This window comes from Antedon mediterranea, chromosome 8 (assembly GCF_964355755.1).
Source record: "Antedon mediterranea chromosome 8, ecAntMedi1.1, whole genome shotgun sequence".
Taxonomy (NCBI): Eukaryota; Metazoa; Echinodermata; class Crinoidea; order Comatulida; family Antedonidae; genus Antedon; species Antedon mediterranea.
The window spans coordinates 2588021-2611792 of record NC_092677.1 but is presented as its reverse complement, the minus strand read 5'-3'; the positions used below and the strand labels follow the sequence as shown (position 1 = coordinate 2611792).

Below are 23772 nucleotides of genomic sequence, written 5' to 3'. Positions count from 1 at the left end.
AATAATAGTTTATTTGTCGACGTTGGCGCGTCATTACACCACTCCTCGAGTGTGACGTAATGGGGCGAGTTTACTCTTCTCTTGTCGACCGAAGTAATTTGCATAATTTTCTTTTTTATTTCATTGTATCAGATGTATATATAGTCTTAGTTAAATAATTTGTATAGTGATGTCGCCATGATTCAACAATATCATATGTGTAAGAACACTTTGTAGATATAAGGGAGTTTTTTACATTGTTTTATCAGGAGAGGAGAGGCCATGTCACATTCCAGCAGTCAGCCTATCAGCGAACGGGGAATTCCCGAATCAGCAAGCAGCTTATCGAAAAAAAGTCCCTTTTATTGAATAGCCAATCAGATGCGTCGCTTCAATAAAGGGAAAGTACCAGCTTGTATTTCTACATGTCATCGGTGAAATTTGCCGTTCAACTGTACGAAGATACGTTACAAACTCGACTAATAACTAAACATATTGTTGTTATTTTGGCCTACAATTAACTGGATTCTTTTGTTTAAGTGCTTGACTACAATTTTCTTACAAATTTAATTAAAGTAATTGTGTTAGAGAGATCTAGGCCGACAAAGAGAATCGAGAGAAAACACGAGACTTGACTCGCCATACACGATGTCAACCATTTTGTTTTGACGTTGTTGGTGTGTGTGGTAAGCTTGTTGTTTTGTATTTAAAGGAGTATTGTAGGCCTAAGCGTTGATATGATAAATGAAACATACACTGTTTAAAATGTTTATTGTACATTTAAAGCAACAGTAATTAAACACAATTTAATAAAAACTAATGTGACTAGGCCTATCCAAGCCAGTATCATGTCAGCTCCTATAAAATCGAAAAAGCGACAGAAGAAACGAAAACACACACATGGTGATGGACAGAGGGAGGACCCACATGACATTGCTAAGTTTGCCTCTCATCTCCAACATCAAGAACAGAGTAAGGAGGCCCACGAAGAGAACTTTATTGTTACAAAGAAGATTAAGCGGCAACATAAACGTAGTTCTAGCTCGAAAACAGCGCATGAAGTTTCTTCATCAAGTGGACATTTGGTGGAGTACTCGGACACCTCGCTGACCCCAGATTCTAGGTCTGATCATTCCGTAATGTCTAAGAATATGCAAGGCACTGATGCTCTTCTGGCAGCAGCCTCAACTACAAATTCAGGTATAATATTTTTTTTTTCGCTTGTAGCTATTTATCATCAACAATTGTAAATTTAACCTTACATTTAATTTTTTATTTTCCTAAAAAAAATGTTGATATATGTTAATATCAATATTAAATATTGCATTTTCTTCAAATAATGTTTACAATTAAAATTCGATAACGACAGTGTATGATAAATAAACAAAAGAGGGTACTGCTTACTTATAATACTGTAACCGGTAGCGAGCAAAAATGTGTAGTAGCTCCCTCTATGCAGTACCATTTGTTTTCTACAGTTTTACACAAAAATAATCCAGAAATCAATCAATCAATCAATCAATCAATCAATCGTTCGATTTATATAGCGCCATTCCAACATTCATTGCTCATGGCGCTGTAGAAAAAATCAGAAAAGGTGAGTTTTGAGTAGTGACTTAAAGTGACTCAATAATGATTTGTGTTTAATGTTCAAGGGTAGGTGGTTCCAGAGCCTAGGTCCAGCAACACTGAAAGTCCGATCTCCCCAACTATGTTTGCTCCTTGGAATGTCCAGTAGCACCTGATGACTAGATCTTAGTTCTCGCTTTCCCTTCTTGACTGTCAACAATTCTGAGAGATATTTTGGAGCGCAACTATTTAGGCATCGGAACACCAGCAGCAGGATCTTAAATTTAACACGTGACTCCATGGGTAGCCAATTTAACTCTTTGAACAATCAATCATTCTTTTTCTTGTGCCTCTATCTTCTTGCTCATCCATTTGTTGTCAAGCAAATTTAATTGCCAAATATTGTTCTTATTTTTTATTGTTAAAGTAAAAATGTATTTAGAAGTCTAAGTTATTATTATTACTAGAATAAATGACTTATTTCCCCAGGGTTAGGTAATTTCCTCCAAGACTATTGTTATTGATCCAATAATAACTATTGTATGCAATCAAAATAACAGAAAGTTAACAAAAACTTCCTTAAAATAGACAACTATATGAATTGAAGTGACCTTGTTTTTTTAAATTGTTTTTTTTACAAAGTGTTGTGATGGTTACACAATACATGGTAGATTGTATTTATAAGCTGTAACGGATGCCCTATATTTTTAACAATCACAGGTTGGTTGAAATGTTAATTATTTTGTCAATTGATATTTTACCCTTAGACATTATACCTGTTAGACATTGCAGTATTACTCAATTCAATTTAACTTAATTCCTTAAAAATTGACATTGGATAGTAGTAGGCCTCTAGTGGAAAAATATAAAATAAAATATTCCTGCAGTTTGTCTTTTTCAGATACCAAACCATTTAGAAATAGTTTCTATGTATTTCATCCTATATACAGTCGTAGGGAAATTGTAGGGAATTTCCATCTTGCTTGTCCTAACTGGTTCATACAAAAGCCATACTTGTAGATCAAGTAAAACACCCAATCAGCCATTCAAAGTGTATTAGGGATCATGCAAAAATTATTCTACTGCAATTACTGCAGTAACTACATTGTTTTTTCTGCAACAGGATATCAAGTCAAACAAGACATCACACAAAGTTCTCTTTTATTACTTATATTACTGTTTATTTTGTTCTTGTTTAAATTTGTACTATTTTGTTAGATAGATAGAAATCTTTCTTTATTCTGATATTCATTCAATATTTGTACATTGTTCTTCCTTGAAGTCCAGTTAACACTTACAAATTATAAATATAAACAATAAAAATGGAAAATTATGAAAACGTTTTTAAAGACTACAATCGTTGATATACAATATTTAAAGTACAAACATTCCACTACAGTAACTATATTTTTTGCTTGCAATAACATATGATTTTAGTTTCAATCAGTAGAAGGTATGAGTCAGTCACTGTTTGATTACCAAAAGCTTTCTAAATGATTGAGTACACAAAAACAAGGTGTAGTTTACTGCAGTAACTGTTATTGTCCTTTTAAAGCAAACTAATCCTTTGTAATTCTAAATACAGTTTTAGTAAACATGGAATTTATAGGTCCATGCTATAACTCATTTGTACCTGTATTCCTGACACAGCAATACTAATTGCTATCAACAACTTTATCAGGTGTAAAGGCCAATTTCGTTATCAAAATTGCTTTGTCATAACTGGGATTTTCCCTGATTCTGATAGTGATACCTCCATAAGTCAGTGTTTGTCTTTTTTCACAGTATTTTCTGTAACAGGCTCTTCTGAGAAATATTAAAATAAAATATTTAATTATGTTATTTTAAATTGTTATTAGTGTTGTGTCGGCTAAAGGCCTATACATGCTCTGTGCTTCAGACCTAATTGCCCCGCCTTCTAAAATATTTTCTAGACATGCCTTTGATCTTCCGATATGAAGTAGTTGTAAATAGTAATAAAAAATGCATAAACAACATAATAGGAAGATTACACAATAACGTGTGACTGACAGTCATATATCTGTATAATTTGACAATAGATTACAAAATATAGAAGTTGTTTTTCATAATTATGTTTTTTCATGTGTGACTAATAATAATCTTGAATAAAACTTATAACTCAACTTGCAACTCAACTTGCAACTTAACTTGCCACTCAACTTGCAACTCAACTTGCAACTTAACTTGCCACTCAACTTGCAACTTAACTTGCCACTCAACTTACAACTCAACTTTCAGTATTTTTTTTAAGAGTAGCTACAGTTGTGAAAGAAATGAAAATTAGAATTAAAAGATAGGACAATACATTAAAGCTTAGTATGTCATTTTACAATTGTGAGGCCCTGTTTTCCCCCAAAAAAGTTGGATATGCCAATAAAAAACATTTCTCAAATTTCACCCCCATTACATTCTAATTCTGTGAATTAATCTGAAATTCCTACTTGATAATATGAATACTTTTGCTATTAGAGAAAGTGCTGACATATAATTTTAAAATAATTTATTTTATGTAAATGATCAGTTGAAAGGATATTTATATCATTAAGAGGAAATGATGACCTTGAAAAAACCTCTAGTGGTTTAGAAATTACAATATTTTGAAATATAATGGAAATGAGAAAAAGGGAATTCCCCTAAAATGTACATAATTGTTAATAATGCATAGTACAGTTGCTATAAGAAATTAAGCATTGAAAACATTGGAATCATTATGCTTGCCATTGTTTTGTGTATACCCATTTCCCGTTGTTTAACCAATGGAGGTTATTTCCACCCGATAATGTCCATTTGTCGTATGTCCCTCTTCCCTGATATTTTTTATTTTGGGGACCTTCTTGAAAAGTTGTAACTAATTCATGTGATGAATGGGGCCTTTTTCAGGGCATGCTCAACCTAGCAGCCACTGTGAGTAATTATTGTAATACAGTAGTATTTTTTACAGTGCATCCCAATTACTCTTCTATATTATTTTTTTTACTAATTAATAATAATAATATTCTGGATTTATATAGCGTCTAATGTTGCGAAACCTCTAAGCGCTGAACATTATTACCCTAGTCATTTATTTTTAATCAAACACGTATAGAAACATACTCCCATAATGTTGCAACGCACCACTGTGACATTTACATAATTGTAAATTGTAAATTGTAAATAATAATAATAATTGTAAATTGTAATTTACATAATTGTAAACTTTAAAACAAACTTATATTTAAAAGAAAGAGGACTGTATAACTATTATAAATAATTTAATCAAAAAAAAAATCTACAGTACAGCCTTATAAGCCCAATTGTTGAAGATCATGTAGAATTGTGTTCAAACTAGATGACTTTCCACCAGAATCTGTAAACACAAATTGTGACTTAAATTTTCAGCAAGAAAAAACACTACTTGGCAAAGGAAATTTGGCGATCCAAATGAATGACTAGTTGAAACATTGTTTTATCTATATATATATTTTTTATGTATACTTTTCATAAGATAATACAAACTGTCAATTTTGATTTACTGTTTTATTTTCCAGTTGTAACAAAGAAAAACACTGCTATTATAAATCAAAACTATTTACATTTCAATGAGTTGTTTACCAGATTACAAAATTAGGAAATGTGTAGAAATGCATAGTTCCATTATGAAAAAGAAGGATTTATGTTGGATAGTGATTTAGCTATTTTTAGAAGCGGGGGTCTAAAAAATGATAACCTTTGTTAAATTGTATTAGTTGATATCCTGGAGGTTTCAATCGCAGCTTAATTATTCAATAAACTGAAGCTTTTCTTTGAAAAATTAATTCTCAATTGTTGGGGGTAATAATTTATCCAGGCTTCTCGTAAATTAAACAATTACTTTTAAATAATTATCATGGGAATAATAAATGTCATGCCCGGTTGGCCTACTTTGGAATTCTGTCTTCAACAAGGAAGTAAAAACGAGTGAAATTAAACATTTGAAGGAGCACTGCTATTGGTTGTTTGTTGTTGTGATCTTTGTTTACAGTGGCAGGTTCCAATTGTCACTTAGGCTTTCTTTCATTGTTGTCAACTTATTTGGAAAATATTAGGACTTTTATACAATGTCGGCTAACTTGTTGAAAAAGTTGAAGAAAAAAGGTTTGTTAAATTTGGTTTTGTAAACACTTTTGTTTCATTTATTGGTGGTTTCCATCCTGTTAGTTTTTACTCTTATCTCAGCTATTTAGGTATAATTGTTAGTACAGTACCTGTGTGTTGTGTTGTTATACCATATTAGGCCTTGCTTATGGCCATTACAAGTAAAAAGGTTCTTTAATTGAAGGAAATTCCAGGAACATTAAATAGATTATGAATGACATGCATGTGCGTGCGCTGTACCTTCACCTTACGTATGTTATAAGATTTATTATCGTTAATCTCCAGATCTGACTAAGTACATAGTATTAAAACTTTATTCTTTATTTAACAAGGGACCTCTGACAGCTGCACTACTGCAGTGCAACAGACTTGAAGATGTCCAATGGCAAGGTCTTGTGTTCAAATCATGCTTCTGTTCTCTCAGTACTTGATTTTGTATGAGCGGGTGAAATTAATATTTCAGAAAACTTCTGGTCAAAACAGCATGATTGATACTAACCGTAACAAAATAATAAAATGTTATACTTTTATTTGTGCCTTAGATGCATCGCATCCTATATACAGTCTCCTGGTTGCCAGCGAGATTCAGCAAGCAACCGCACCTGATGAAGACGGAGACACGTAAGTTGCACAATCTGAGCACTTTCATCAAACTTGATAAATTTTACTATATACTGTAGTTGCAGTAAAGATCAAGCTCGACAATCTCATTAAATTAATGCGCGTACAATACAAATGATTATACAGCCAACTCTCCTACCGTACAATCTGAAAAAAAATATGCCTTTCGGTCGAGAAATCCCAAAATCTTTTTTAACCATTAAAAACATGTTCAGAATACCAGAATTTTTGGAATTTCAGACATAGGCTCTGGTGATTAGAAAGTTAAATATTACAAATAATTAATTTAAAATATAATAGAATACTATAAACAAAGTCTTGAGTCAAATGAATAATCTTATGATGGTCTTTTGTGTGAAAAATGTGATTCTTTTGTAGATAATACAGTAACACCAAACGAATATATGACGACTACACTATGTTCATAATAGACAAAGAACATGGTCTATACTGAACAATTAAATTTATTTTGTTCTCTGTTAAAAGTAAGCAGAAATTCCAAATCGTTATAAACAATCAGATGAATAGACAGATTTAGTCATGTCATGTTTGGTTGCTTTAACTTTTCTAAGGAAATGCTTCCGATAATATTGGTTCAAGCGATATCAAGGACTTATTATTAATCTTTCTAATAAATTCCTAGTAAAACGGTTTTGCAATGTTTTATGTGTGTTACCTTTCACTTTGTTCTGATCCAATTTAACGATCTCCTTTCTGTAAAATGCTCACAAAAGTAGAGGGGAGAAAATAAATATGATATTGCATCAATCATATAGATCTGTAAGAATCAATTATAAGTATGAATTGGAGAGAAATCATGTTTTGTATCATAACTGGTTATATCTGTGTCCAAATTTGACGATCTCCTTTCTGTAAAACGCTCCTAAAAGTGGAGAGAAAAAATGAAATATGATATTGCATAAATTGTAGAGATATGATATCTAAAAGAATCAATTATAGTAAAAAAGGGAGAGGAGAAATCATGTTTTGTATCAGATAACTGGTTATATCTGTGACAATTTTCTTTCTGTAAAACGCTCCTAAAAGTGGAGAGGAAAAATTAAATATAATATTGCATCAATCGTAGAGATGATATCTAGCATCAACTAAAAGTAAGAATTGGAGAGGAGAAATCATATTTTGTATCAGATAACTGGTTGTCATTGTGCCTCAAACCTTCTTTAAAACGTTCACAAAAGTGCAGAGGAAAAAGGAAATATGATTGTATCAATCGTAGAGATATGATATCTATAAGAATCAATTATAGTAAAAAAGGGAGAGCAGAAATCATGTTTTGTATCAGATAACTGATCATTGTGCAAATTATAGCTGCAATAATCTAGCATTATTTTATAGCAGCAACAAGGCCTTATACAGGTACCAGGAAAGGAATGTGTATACATTTGATAAGAATAGTTTTGGAGGTGATCCAAAAAAAAACTTTACAGGAAGTACTCAACTAGAATGATTGAACTAAGCAGCCCGTGGTATGTACTGTTGATCAGTACAAGTAAAGCATTCATGTCCATCCAAATGAAAATTTCTGACAATAAATGGCTGTGGGTATCAATGGCTGGATCTCAATGGGGATACAAATGAAACAAACAAACAAACAAACAAAAAGCTAAATCAAAACAATATTAAAATAGCCGGCCAGAAAAAAGTGTCAATCTGTTGCAAATAATTATTCATTTGTCAGGGCTAAAGCTCTGTCTACGCTATTAAACTAGTTTGACAAAAAAAGTGTGATGTTCCAAATATGGTAGTTATATGTCCAAATATGGTAGTGATATTCATTCATTCATCTTTTTATTTTGGAATATCATGGTGACATAATATATCCATAGCAAAAAAGAGAACAAAAAAATCTTAATCTAAGAGCTCATAGAACAAAAACAAATAAATATATAAAGTCAATGCAACAAGGCATTCCATTGTATGAAATCATCATGACCATATATGGGCACATCACATTGTGTTGTCACATAAAGTTTGATAGACAAAGCTAATTACCTATTGTCCATAAAATATTTGTAACTGAACCCTTTTTTTTTGTCTAGGCCGTTGCACATTGCTGTTTCTCAGTGTGAGGTAGACATGGTCCACCAGTTACTCTACCTGATATCAATGTCTGATCTCTCCATTGATCCTGTTAACAATCTTCATCAGGTTTGTATTGTTGGATTCTTATCAGGATTTGTTGTTATGATAAAAACACAATATTGCCAAAACCGCCAAAACCGTAATTAATTCAAGATCAAATTTTGGTCCTGGCCCACACTAGAGGACTGGTTTATGTAGAGCATCTTGTATGTGTTTGTCTAATTGTGTCAAAAAAGTCATGATTGATTGTCCTTGTGTCTATAAAATAAAAGAATAACAATTGTAAGTGGGGCATGATATATGGGAAAACCAAGCGCAAAAACGAACCAGTGTGTATGGAGAAATATTTTACCAAATCCATAACCAATGTTACATAAAATGTTTAGCTCATATATGGACATGATGATGTCATCACTACCATATTTGAGCATATCACTGCCATATTTGGGTGCATCAAACTTTTTTGTCACATAAAGTTTGATAGTGTAGACAGAGCTTTTATACATATTTTAATATATCATCATTATACTTAATGAATAGTTATTAATGAATTATCTTATTAACTTATCTTAACTTTAGACACCGCTGCACATTGCTATCATCACTAAGCACACAGAGTTAGCAGCTGATCTTATCCAAGCTGGTGCTGACCCAAACATATGTGATCGCTATGGAAACACATCAATGCATTTGGCTTGCATCCACAAATGTGCTCCGATCATGTTTGCCTTGTTACAAGGGATAAGTCATAAGCCACAACTCACAACCAAAAACTTTGAAGGTAAGTTTAGGTCCAAAAGTCCCATTATTGGCTATAAGTGGCAGGTAACATTTTAAGCTAAATTGTTCAGTGTAATCTTTGAATAATTCACATTTATTTATATGTAATGTAATATTTGTTGTTGAATTTCAAGAATTTATTTTTAAAATGTTGAGAAACACTAATTTTTTTTTTTTGTATTTAATGAAACCATTTATTTGTTTACGAAAGTAAATATAAAGAGATGTTTGTTTGTTTATTTAGGCTACATACCGCTCCATCTTGCTGTTATCCATGAGGATGCTGAAATTGTCAATATCCTTGTACATCATAAACCAAACCACATTGACCATAAGGTAAGATTCAGTATTGAAATTAATCATTCTCAAAATCATTCATTTGAATATATTTAGTCTCAAAATTATTGAGTCTCAAAATTATTCAGTTTTAAAATCATTCAGTCTAAAAATTATTCAGTCTCAAAACCATTACTGTCGAAATTATTATTCTGGAAGTCATTCACTCTCAAAATTGTCAATTCAGACATTATAATTCAGTTTCAAAAAATTTAGTCTTGAAATCATCAATCTAAATATCATTTAGTCTTGAAATCATTCAGTCTGAAAATCATTTTACTCTCAAAATCATTAATCTGGAAATCTTTCACTCTCAAAATTGTCAATTCAGAAATCATTCAGTCTTGAATTCATTCAGTCTGAAAATCATTAAGACTAGAAATCAATAGAAATCAGTAGAATAATAGTATTACATCTTTTCTTTCAGGATACCAAAAATGGCTGGACTGCTCTTTTCCATGCTGCTGCAAGAGACGTTGACAAAATTATTGAAATATTGTTACTAGGTGGCCCTGATATCAATTGTCAATCATACTCTGGTAACACAGCTCTGCACATCGCTAGTGGGCGTGGCTACACAGAGGTCGTACGGCGGCTGATGCAGTCTGGTGCGGACATGAGTATGCGCAACTCTCATAGAGAATCACCGGCAATGATTACCACCAATAGAGTTGTAAGTGGAATTCTTTTGCATTAATAGGGTTCTGGAAAGTTAATTGTGGAGAGTGTTGGAAAGTTAATTGTGGAGGGTGTTGGAAAGTTAATTGTGGAGGGTGCTGGAAAGTTAATTGTGGAGGGTATTGGGAAGTTAATTGTGGAGGGTATTGGGAAGTTAATTGTGGAGGGTGTTGGAAAGTTACTTGTGGAGGGTGTTGGAAAGTTAATTGTGGGGGGTATTAGGACAATTAGTAGTGGGTCAAACATAAAAACCAATTTTGTTAAGTTTAAGAGTGACAATATAGGTAGAATTCATGTTTATTCATGCTAGCTCTTCTTGTCATAATTCTTGTATTGTGACAATATTTTTGTAAAATACTGATATAAATACTAAATATTTTAAAATTATTCTTTTCTACAGATATCAAATTTATTACATGGCAAAGATTACCGCCCTCGTTCACCGAATTCCCTGTCCAGATCATCTGGAAGACAGAGGCTAACCAGTCCATCTCAATGTAGTAGCTGGCCTTTAACAGTAATTAATACAAATGAGGAGGTCTATAATTATCATGGTCAGCAATTAACACCAAGATCTTCACCCAATCAAAATCCTCAGATTGTTTTAAGCTCTGCTACCTCAAGCCCTGCTCCTTCACCATACCAGGATCAGAGTTCACAGTTTATGTCACCAAGAATGTCAACTCCAAGTAGATCCATCCAATCATCTCCTGTTGTTGGATGTTCAGTGACTGTTGAAACAATGCCCTCAGTTGTCACGGCAACTAGCCATGAATACAGTCCGGGTACTGCTGGACTGCCAAAAGTTCATGTGTTAAACATTCCATCAGTAAATACTTCACATCTATATTCCTCTGAAGTACTTTCTGATGATCCCATTTTAAATACATCTCCAGAAAGAAAGAATTCAATGGAAATTGCAACATGTAATACGGTTATATCTGAGAATGAGGAATTACAGAAAAGTAAGGATTTATCAAAAGAGTCTGATAGTAACCGGGTACCTGTTAGAGAAACATCCATTACTGATGAAGAAGTATCAGAAATAACTGCTAATATGGAAATGCAATCTATATATGATGCAGCAAAAGAGGAAGAAGCTGGTGCAACAAGTCTATCATCAATGGAAGCTGGTGCATCGAGTCTATCACCAAAGAAGCTTCTAAATAAGGATAACGTTTCAGTTAATTGTTCAGAAGTCTCTGAAGCTAAGATTTCCAGAACAAATGAGGAAAAAATAGAATGCCAAGTTGACACAAAAGTGCTAGTATCAAGTGCCGAAACACAGATTAAAGAAAATGTAACCATTTCTTCAGAAAATTGTGTCAAAGAAGACATTGACATAAAATCCATGGAGACAGAGGTCAAAGTTGAGATGTCATCCAGTTCACAAAGGACTGTTGTTTGTGGTAATAATTGTGATGATAAAATAGAATCTAATGCAGTAGATAGTATTCCTCAGGACACAACAAATGTTTGTGAACATAATGACATTGATTGCAAAACAGATGAGCAAAAGTTCATGTCTTCTGAACAAATACAATCGGATTGTAGCGAGAAAAACACTTCAGAAGAAAACAACATTTTAAATGTACAAAAAATAGAAACACAACAAATAGAAAAGAGTATATCACAAAATGAAAGTGAAGTAACGTATTTTCTACCTCGTCAGAATAGTACAAAGACAAAAGTGCATATTTCTGTTGAAGAGACTGCAGTTACCATAGAAAGGAAAGAAGATGAAGCTGGTATTCTCAAAAAGAAATCTGTTGTTGATGTTAAAGAGAAAGTTGACAATAGTCATATAACCAATAAAAACTTTCTAAAAAAGCATATTGATAGTGAAATGTGTGCAATAGAAACTGAACATTCAGGCCAGTCAGAACTATCTTCTAGTAATGTGTCTGTAACACAACAACCAGATATTCATACACCTAACCAAAAAGAGGACGATATTCCTATTAATACAACAATAGAAGGAGGAAGTCATAAATGTGATAATGAATATAGTAAATGGACAATTTCTTTTCTCACAGAAACATCTTCTAAACGTCAACAATTATCAAATGCTGATTCATCAAAATTTCTTGAAAGATCAGATAAGCATCTTGATATTCCAGAAGACCCAAATAGGTTGTCAAGGAAACGGAAATCGCTTAAAATGACTGAAGAATCTGCTGAAAGTGGTGACTTTGATAAAAGATCAAGAAAAGAAAGATTGTTAAAAAATGAAGGAAATCAAGAGAAATTGTCAAGTGATGTCATGGATTTTAAAATAAATGATGTCAAATTAAATTCAGATCACGAAATAACAGAATTGCCGATGGAAGTAGAAGATGAAACAAATGCATCTTCTAGTTTAGGAGGGAGAGAAGTAGAAGGAGGCAATCCTGCCATCAAAGACAATGTTTGTAATATGACAACTAATTCACAACCTTACATCACCTTGTCAACTGCACAGACTCTACTCTCATTGGGCGATTCAAATTTGCAAAAAACTATTAAAAAGGCTTCTTCCAGTAATAAAGTCTCACCACTACAAAATCTTCCTAACACTGATAACCTACATGCTGTACAGTCTCTTTCTTCTGCACTAGAAAGTAGAAGAGCATTAAATTCAAAAACTACTAGAGAAAAACCAGTAGATAGTGACGGCAGACGAGTATCGGTTATCGTGTATCCACACCATGAGATAAAAAGACCGATGTCAGCAAGTGATGTCGAACATCAGAAACATCTTAAGCCAGGGTACTTAGATGTTGCCATTCCTCGTGCTAGTAGTTTGTCTCCAAGACTGCAAGAACCATCAATAGCTTTGTACAATAAGGATGTACGACCTGGTTTTGGCCCATCTTACCAGTCTTTTTCATCATCTTTTGAACCAAGAACACAATTTACTAGAACAGATTCTGTTTACACAAAAGCATCCATAGCCCAGGTACATCCCATTGTTCCAGAACTTCATTATATGAAACCAGAACATCGCATAATGACACAGCATCCTGTTGCTAATCAAGGGCATCATTTGCCCCATTATGTTACTGGAGTTCCTTCAGTCCCTCACATCATCACACAGTCTCTTCAGAGTGTACCACAACTACACAGAATAGATCCTGCAGGGCCGTACATCATTTCACAAGCACCGCTTGGAACTGTGCCAACAAACGCCGCACATTTCATTCACCAGTTTCCACCTCCACATCAGATTGTCCACAAACTTGCATCACCTCAACGATTCATAATATCTGAAACACCCTCAAAGGTAGCGCCAGTTTTTGTTCAGCCATCAGTTCAGTTTGGACTTCCGCAAACCACTGTATCCCAGTTCATAAGAGGGGTTCCGGTCATTTGTCAAGAGCCTGGTATGAGAGCAACTTTCCTGCCACCGACACAAAAGTTACCTCAATACTTGAATCCAGTTCAACCACAGATGCAGAGAGGAACCATATCACAACACATGTCCTCTTCTGACGCAGACCAGCCTATTGATCTCAGTTGCAAAACTAAACCCTTAGACATGTCAATATCAAAGAAAACTGTTGCGCCCTTTGTTGTCAGCGACGTGGATCGTCCGTCGTCTGTTTACAGCCCACCGACGTCAGCGAAACCCTTGGCATACTTGCATCTAAGTAGTTCTTCTGCCCAATTGATACCTCAGCAGCCAAAAATGGACGATTCCCACTTCCCTAGAAAGCCAGTATATAGTGGTTATGAAAGTGACGAGCCGAAACTAATGATAGATGAGACTGGTCACATGAAAGACACACGGAAGAAACAGAGGAAAACTGGAAAAATGAAGCATGAGGAAAAAGAATGAAGATAATTCAGATAGATACAGTATATAGAATATGATGCATGTTCATGTTGCTAAGAAACACTTGAGAGCTGAATATTTGTAAATCGTTGTAAAGTAAAAAAAAGAATTTATCTATTAAAGTAATCAGGGTACTGTACCTGCAAATGTCTCTAGTCTTTCTTGCATTGGTGAAACAGTGGGCTTTTATAGCCCAGAAGTGGGCTGGGTATCTACGAGGGTCTCTGACCTGTTGATTTTAGCAAGCAGTAAAATCAGGAAAAATACTTATAAGCAAATTTTCTGCTGATAAAACACAATATGATAATGATAAAATACAGTAATATAACACAAAGTCAGAAAAAAAGTTTAAAATATATAATCATAATTCCTTTTCTTCCTTCCTTTTTCGAACTTGTTTTACATTAATATACCACCAAATCCTCTACCTTCTACAGTTGTGTGTAGTGATGTCAGTGATATTGTGAAGTCTTATCTACATTTCTTGTGCATTTATATTCTGTTTTTTCAAAGACCCAAAAGGGTAGCTCCGACTATAATATTTCTATTTATTATAAAATATAAAAACTCTCACAACAACGTTGATATTAACCCTTCTTTTTTTACAGTAGAATGAGTGTCATAAAATAACCCCCCGCCCCTCCTTTCCCCCATTTTTAAAAAATCCCGGAGCTGCCCTTTAAGGCTGTACTTACTAATATTTTTTATTCATGATGCTAATATTGTGAGAATTGCCTTGTTATCAGATAAATGTGACCATGGAAAATAAAGATTAATAAATCAAACTTGAATGGCAATTCTGTAGTTTTGATAGTTTATTAAAATAAATTAAGTTCTAGCAGTAGGCCTACTCAGATTATAAAAATAAAAGCAAACAAACAATGGTGAGTGTAAGTTTGGTGAGTGTAAATCACATTTTATTTTTTAATGGTTTGTCATAATTTTAACTTATCTTTTAGTTGTTTTATTTAATTACATTATTTTTCGCGCATTTAATTATTCAAATTTCATTAGGTATTTTTACGCGCTAACTATTCATGATCAAACGAAATTGCTGTTTGTCGCCCTCTATAATTCAACCCTGCATGAGTTGACCTCTCGGCCATCTTTAAAACAGTTTTCTTTTATACTTTTTGGATATTCATACACAAGCAGTTTAAAAGTCAAACTTACAGATATGAAAGTTCTTAACAAAGTTGTCTAAAGATGATTAAAGTACATTAGCAATATTTTTTGATCGGAAAAATAGAAAACTGTGGCCTATTAACAATACTTTAATTGATAGTTGGAACTACTTTATTATGCGCACCTCGCATATTTTTACAATAACGTGAGTGACTTGTCCTAGTTATCTTTTACGTTCATTGCGTGTTGTGGTAGCGAAAATGAGTAGATTTTAAAATAAAAAACGCCATTTTAGGAATGTTATTGTTAATTTGGAATTAATCGAAGCAATAGAATATTGCAATCTTCAGGTTAAAGGCAGGAAATATACACTTTATTGGAGATATACCCTGGAAACGACCTAAATTCGAGGCCTCCGAAGGACTGAAAATCGGTAAGTGTCCTCTCTAATCGCTGGGCAGTGGAAGAGTACTAATAACTGTGGAAAAGTTGGGATGCCAACGGATTATCGCCCTAAGCACCAACTTGGTACATTAAATGGGAATTCTCATTTTTATTTGACATTCGGAGAAATAATGTTATTTCATGTGTCAAAGTACTGCACCTTTTATTACATTAAAGTTTATGTAGTTTTTGTTTTAAATTAAAAAGTTACTAAAGATATCACATACGACCTGATGAACAGTGGCTTCCGTTCGTTGGATGGCTCAGTAAAAACTCCTACCTTACCCGGAAGTTTAGCTGGTGTTATTGAGCGAGTTCTGGTATGGTAGGATTATCATCTAGGCCTAGTTGAATAATTTGCTTATTAATAGTAGTATTGACATTTTTTTTTTACATTTGAAATGCTTTGGTTTTGTAATAATCAATCATAAAATTAAATAGTAAAGTATAGCCTAGTGAAGAATAAATGAATAATTGAAATACATAGCAAATTATGACATTGTGGGCTTATTATGTCGCATATTTTTGAAAAAATTAAGTTTTGTAATACAATCATGTGTACTATAATATTAAAAATTGCTACTATCTAACTGGAACAAATATAGTACTTGAACGTAAACATAAATTAATATTTTATATTATAATAAACACATTTTCAGGAATAAGTTTATTACGGAAAGAAGAGGTAATTATTACCTGATTTAAATAATATTCAACAAAGCAACCAAGAAATTAAAATACAATTTTAAGTTTCAATATATGCTTTGTTAAAAATTGTTTGTCGATTTTTACTGACTGACCAAGTCAATTAATCGCCTATAAATTTGTATAAATGGTCTTAAAATAAATACCTACTAAATACAGTAAAGAATGTAGCAGTTGCCTATTAGTATTAGAAAACAATTTATTTCTCCTTCAGATCTCATTATAGACCTTAAAATATGTTATAAGTGATAAATTGTATCGGAGTGTCCCATTCTTGTGTATACAAATTGATTGAGTTCAGTGCTTAGATATTTTAAGTACTAAATGCCTCTCCAATGAATTCATTTTAACTTTGATTTTATTATGAATACTTGTATTGTCAGTCGTATTAAGACGGAGTTGGGTGTCTTTAGGAAATTAATTTCTTCTTTTTCATTTTAAGAATAAGATTGACAACTTTACAGTATTTTCATAAGAATCTGCAGTGATACAGATTAGACATACTTTTGGAAATTTTAGATGAGGAGGAGGGGGGAGATAATCAAATGATTTCATAAACGGCTTACAAGAGTAAAAATGTACTGTAGATACTGGGCAGTAAATCACCGTTGCGCGACCTCCATTTATTAAAGTGGCATAAGAGGCTGGCCGGTCGGTCGTATCAGACACTTTAGTAGCCTCCCTCGTCTTCTTGAAATGTTTTTTTTGACATGATAATTTTAATCATTATTCTCCCATGTACAATCACTGCGACCATTCACCAATACAATAAAAAACAAAACTTGATTGATTGTACAGTATTTTGTGTTATTTTTAGAAATTATTCAGCTATTGATGAAAGTGTTTATTTGGGGATAAGTCCTTTTCAAAAGCAAATTACAATAGGTTTTCTCGTGTTCAGTTTCATTATCAATCTGAACTTAGTGCAACACAACTGATTAAATTACCTATTAAATGTTATTAAATTCTATATTAATCATGCAGTTGTACAGTTAGCTGATTGAAGCTTAGATTTGATTTCTTTGTGTGAATAAACAGAGAGTACATTATAGCCACACCCTTGCTGTAATTATAAACAGAGTAATATGTAGCCACACCTTTGCTGCATTAAACTATAGCCACACCCATGTCATAATAAACACTGGTTTCGTACAGTAGTCTAGAAAAATTAATTTTAATTTGGCCAAAATGCCAATTATTTATTCTAAAAAATAGTTGAGGTATTCGATAAATATATTTTTACTGTAAAATTATTTTGCAATGCATGGCATTTAATAATATTTTATTCTTTTTGGTCTTACAGTATATTGTAAGTAGGTCATTACACTATATTGTAAGTAGGTCATTACACTACTTTTTAATTAGTTATCCGCTTAGTAGCGGATAACTCCTTGTAATCGTCCTGTTTCATCATATTTTTTTTTTTTTTCTGTATTATACTTCTTTCCTTCTGTCATTTTTGTGCGTCGCGTTTCTCTAAAACGTGTAAACAGAACATATCGTAACTTTGTCAACATATCGACATTTACGTGAACTTGTGCACCTCCTATTTTTGAATGACGTCAGAGTTGCGCAACGTGACTTACGCGCGATTTTATGAATTTCAATGATTGATCATAGACTAAAAACGAAACATAATTTTGTTTTGACACTTTGTGAAAATTTAAGTCACATCAAGCGCTAACTTTCTATGGATTAAAAATAGCATGTTTCACAAAAAGTTACGCGCGCACGCGCGTTTAAAATTTTAGAATGCGAAAAATCAACTTCTAATCAACTTTCTATGCGTTTCATGTCATTTTGAGCATGTCAAAAATTCCCACGCGCGCGAAACTTTTTACGCACGCGGTACACACGTAGCGTTAAAAACATATTTTTTTCGCGTGATTTATGTTTTTTCAGCCTTTTATAGTAATGTTACCAACTTTTAAACAATTTCGACTTAAAATTACGTCATACGAGCACGTCGAATTAAATAATTTGCACGCGTTTCTGGTGAAAAAGTTCAAAAATTCGTCAAAATTATGCCTATTTTTAAACAGTCATAGATTCTAAACTACATGGAGAACTTTTTTTAAATTACATATTCTGGAAGTTGATGAGTTGTAGATATCGAATCATGCATTAATATGGCTAACCGGACATTGTGACGTCATCGTATGGCCACGCGAATATAAAATATAGGATTTTTGTCTCTTTCGTCATAGCTCATCACATTTAATAGAGCGCATCTCCAGTTATTCGTTGTCCATTTTCACCCCGATTTTAATATATTCTAGGTCAATCAACTATCTTTTGCATGAATTAAAAATTTTTTAATTTTTTTAACGTCATCATGCCTAAAAATTTAAATTACATTGGTCATTAATTTCATCTTTACAGTAAATTTTAATCTGTAATAGCTCGTAAGAATAAAATGTGATAATCACGATTAAAACGTTTTCTGGAAGCTATTGGATTGTAGATACGAATTCATGTAAACATTTTGCCAATCGGATGTTGTGACGTCATCATATGGCCAGTTGAATAAAAAAAGTCGTATTTTCATATTTTGCGTAATAGTTCATCACATTTAAAAGGGTGCGCATCTATATTTTACGTATTCAAATTTCTTCTACACGTTAATATGTTGTTTCTGAGATAATTTCCTTCTGAAATTGATATTTAAGTGTTTCATTTTGATACCGTCGCCATGTTAAAAATTTGAATAAATGGCGGGTCTCGTAATTTCACCTATTCTACACTGTATGTAATATGTATACAGATTATACTGTTTGCATGTATATACTATATGACACAAAATTGACAGAATTCAGCACTAACAGCATATCATATTCTTCAGTTCTTGTCATAATGCCATAATCTTTATCTGTGTGCAATATTCTAACGTATGACGTGCACGTGGCGTTTGTCGTTGTGCGGATAACTAACTCGTCAAAGTGACGAGTTTCATGTCTAGTTAAACTGGTAGTAGTACTCTAAATAGTTACAGTAAGTCTTACTAAATGTTGAAAGCCGTGGATATTAATCTAATTTATCATTTATTTAATTATCTCAATATTTATTTTTTAAATAATTTTGATATTGAAAATGTGTGTAGTTGGTCGCTTTCTTGTCGATGCTTTTATTGTAGAACGTAATTTATTTATTTTTCTCTGTTCTGGGTTGACCAACTAGCATAGGTGTTTAGCACCTGTTTGGTCTTTCCGTGCCTCCTTTTATAATTGTTTTGTCTTCTTATGTTTATGGCAGAAATTGAATAAATAAATAAAAAAAATAAATTTGACAGAGGTTTATTGTACAGGACAGTGTACAGAAAGAAAATACTGCAGCTTTTCCTATGAACTGGCTTCATGTAGAACATAGTAGGCTACGTTGTTCACTTTGTAGACTACGTTGTTGGCCTCATACAGTACAGAGTACTGTAGATAAATATGAAAATTCAGACATCAAAACCAAATTGTGGTAAAATAAACATTTCACTCTGACCTTTAACCTCTGTAGTAGTAGCAGTGCTTTGGTGTGTTTAGAGGGATATCTCAAGTTCCTTCCTCTTTTCTAATTTGAGTTGAATACTTTGAATAGATTGAAAAGACCAGAGCAATCAATGCACATAAAAAAAACAGAGAATCCCTGGTTGGCTAGCCACATTTTTGGAATTCCAAAGCAATGAATGAAGTGTTTTTATTCTAACTTGTTGATCTTTTTTAATTTCCCTTTCTATAGTGTAATTGCTATTCAGTATGAAAGAAATAGAAACAGTGTTGAGTATTATTATTTTAATCCAATATATTTATTCAATGTTCTACATTGTCATTTATTTTTCTGAAGTGTACAGTATTGCTTGGCATTTAATCCATTATCAAAACTTCTAACCGTAATTTATAAAAATGTTATTTGCTTAAAATAAATAGTTTATTAAAATGCATGACATATAAGTCTGTACTGTACTGCTGTAAGTATTCAGAAAGTTCTGTATAGTAATACAAAAATAGTAGACTGGAATTAATTGTAGGCTACTGGATAGAGGTCCGATGGTAGCAGAATGTTTGGTAATGGTATCCATCTTTACTATACAGTAATTGTCAGTCTAGGCCTACAGTATTTCATCAATGGAGTCTCCCAAGAAACTGAAATTCTGGAGGATGAGGACGAGGGTTTTCTAAAAATGGTGAAATTAATTACTATGATGTCATATCTTTTGTGATTATATAATTATAGTATATAAAATTGGTTTATTAAAGTAATTTGATTAGTTTTTAGTGCAGTAATGCATGTTGGAGTATATCTCTTCCATGATTTGACAGATCTATAAAATAAAGGAAGTGATTGTGTCAATTGTTACCTTGGTTATGTCCTTGAATTGTAAGGTCAAGGAGTTGGGAAATACTGGGATTTTGTTATAACTTATAGTATAGTAGTGGGTTCATAGGTCAAGTAAAGTCCTACCTTAAAAAAAAATTGATTTGTGGAATGGAGAAATTGGTAATTCTATTTTACTTTTTACATACAGTAGAGTAACCCCTTTTATAGACTTGAAGGATTTGATATTATTATTATCATATGACCCCTACGCACCCCTATGGGAAGGTGTGTACAGTGTAGTAATTAGATGCACATTATCCAGAAAATCATCTTTGCTGAGTAAATGACAATTTGTGTCTTTTTACTTTAAATTATTATTCTGCAGTTGATTGTTAGAATATATTTAGCACTTATTACAATTTTGTTAGTTTTGAAATTGTAGAAGAAGACAGGGTTAATCTTTAGTACAGGTGTGTTTATACAGACAAATTAAAATAGATGGTGTTAATGGATTTATAAATAGATGGTGAGTAAGGCGTTGAAAGCTAGCCAGATTGAATATAGAATAGGCTGAATTGGATATCACCAACGAAAATAAGATCATACTGTGTTTTGATAACACCTGGACTTGTTTCTTTTTGCATCTTTTTTACATTCATTGATATTGTACATAGTACCATATTTCACTGGCGTCTGCTTTAATAATTTATTGCTAAATGCAAACCCTGCAAACCTAAACATAACAAGCAAACCAAAAAAAACCCAGAAAACCCCATAAACCTAAAAAACCCCATAGCAAACCCCATTGAACCCATAATATGGATCAGAAAACAAGTACAATGGAAAGGCATAGGTTTGGAGATGCATAAATTGTGATTGACTTTACCCAGTCATCCAAACTAATTTAACATAATATTTACACAATATTACTGTTGCCTATTATTATTTATAGTGTCTATTTCGTGCCTAGCTTACCTGGATAAAACAACAATAGCCTATTCTTCTTGAGATATAACTAAAAGTAGAAAATAAATGGAAAACCCCTCTCCACACATGGTTCACCATGCCATCAAGTGGGAGCATTCCCACAAAAACCAACTACGGTATCATTTCTTTTCAAGACATGTAAGAACATTATAATTTTTAACACTGTACTTAACATCTATTTGTTGAACATAATACATTTTGTTTATGGTAACTAAACAATGATAAACTAAACTGCTGATATTGTTAGCACCTAACCTGGTGCTTAGAACGTTAATGTTTACCATATTGAAACACTAAGTACAGTATGTGTTTATAGTCATGGTTGATAGTTTGTAAGTGTTGCAAATATTATATTTCATAGAACTGGATTGTTTACAATATCATGTCACTAGGTAATTGGTCATCGAAGGCATTTTAAGCTCTGTCTACACTATCAAACTAGTTTTACTAAAAAAGTATGATGTGCCCAAATGGTAGTGATATGACATCATCATGTCCATATGGACACATCACATTTTTGTTGTCACATACAGTAAAGTTTGATTGATAGTGTAAACATAGCTTTAGAATTCAACACATTACAAATTGTGTGTCTGTACAGTCACTAGCGTATGACACATCTTAGTATTAATTAGCGGAAAATGAGTTTTAGCGTACATAATTCAGGATTGTATCTAATCAAAATGTCTCCTATTGTACAGCATGATGCTAACAAGTAGTGTCCCGAAGAATTAAACTTGTAACTGTAACCATAAGCGTTTTCCTGTGTTCTTTTCTTTGCGGTTTATACTTTGCCGTACTATCACGGTTCATAATACTACTGTACAGTACAGTATATGCTGTACTTGGTTTTAACATAGCCTTAAGCATGTTGAGTAATTTCAAGTCATCAATACCGGTCAGTTACGTTTTAAAAAGATTTAGGCAAATGGATTTAATGAAGTTAATTATATAATGACCTATTTTATACCAAGAATAATATATTCAATTTATGTTTATTGATGATGTCATCGGTTGTTGTATGTCAGTTTTTAATTACCTTATGGTGTAAAAAAAAAACTGAAATATTTACAAGCAACAACAAATGTGTGATTAGCATCTTATGAATGAAAAGACAATAGAGAGTAAATAACAAAGAATAATTGATAATGAACATGATCATTGAAAAGGAAAGCTGTATAGGTTTAGATACGCATCAACGATTGTTTACAAAACGTTTATTATTTTAAGCTGGTGTCGCTGACCGCAACACAACCTAGTTAACGTACGCTTAGCGTACATGCTTAACGTACTGTACATGCTTAAGTTAACACAGTAGTTTATATGCCTCATCCGGCATTCATGGAATTAATATTAATAAAATCCACTTTTCACCGCCATGTTGATATCTGATCTGTTAAGTGTTATGATATTCAAGTAATTACCAACAGTAATTGCATTATTTGTTTTTGTAATTAAAAAGTCTGATATTACAATATCATTTATTATTCTATATAATTAATATTCTATCGGCTTCAAGTTAATGAATTACTCATTTTCTGTGAGTGAGTTCCACTGTAAAGTGTTGTGTACAGTACTGTCGGGGAACATTTTCGCCAGTGTAGCATTGCAAAAAGCTATACAAAACAACCTTATTGCTACACATTTTTAAAATTGTGTAGCAAAAAATACAATATAAAACTATGTTTCTCGACTTAAAAATCAGTTTGATTAGCAATATTGCAAAACAAAATTTTTAAATGAAATTTTTCCCTGACTGTACATAGACTCAGTGAAGACCAACACCAATTTTAATGACAGTATGTTTTACAACCAAATATTTATCCTAATATTGTACTGTATTTTTTGCTACAATATAAATTGTATTTTTGTAAAGTATTATAAAAATGAGACATTAATACCAGAAACATGTCCAACAAGGACCGTTTTTATTTGTGTGAAGTTTAATTGTTAGTTTGTGATATAAATAATTGGTGAACATGAGCAATATTTACACATCAGAAACACATTATCCAAAACTGAATCACTGCAGTGTGTAACTGTAAGATAATATTATACAGTATTCACATGAATGATGGAACATTCTATTACCACTGTCTGATAAAGAGATAACATAGCAATTATGATTATGACAAGATTGTAGATAAACGTCAATATCAATTAAAATATTTTGACATATTACAAATGATTTT

At 32.5% G+C, this 23772-nt stretch overlaps 2 protein-coding genes across 7 annotated transcripts in view; both read left to right on the top strand.

The window, feature by feature from the left end:
* On the top strand, positions 1-14804 carry LOC140056753 (uncharacterized). Of its 2 annotated transcripts, XM_072102225.1 has the most exons (8): positions 1-93; positions 249-1179; positions 6225-6303; positions 8364-8472; positions 8986-9187; positions 9431-9522; positions 9950-10195; positions 10601-14804. In XM_072102225.1, the coding sequence occupies exons 2-8, from the start codon at positions 828-830 to the stop codon at positions 14015-14017; spliced, it is 4497 nt and encodes a 1498-aa protein (XP_071958326.1). In that variant the 5' UTR covers positions 1-93; positions 249-827; the 3' UTR covers positions 14018-14804. The 2 variants fall into 2 exon arrangements, with proteins under 2 accessions (XP_071958326.1, XP_071958327.1); XM_072102226.1 differs by lacking the exons at positions 1-93; positions 249-1179 and adding an exon at positions 5638-5682.
* A 510-nt stretch (positions 14805-15314) lies between these two features.
* LOC140056942 (rho guanine nucleotide exchange factor 12-like) overlaps positions 15315-23772 on the top strand; it is a 47542-nt gene continuing 39084 nt past the window's right edge. For all 5 annotated transcript variants that reach the window (XM_072102476.1, XM_072102475.1, XM_072102474.1 and 2 more), the window contains exon 1: positions 15315-15572. The gene's annotated coding sequence lies outside the window, so the exon portion shown is untranslated. The remainder of the gene's footprint in view (positions 15573-23772) is intronic.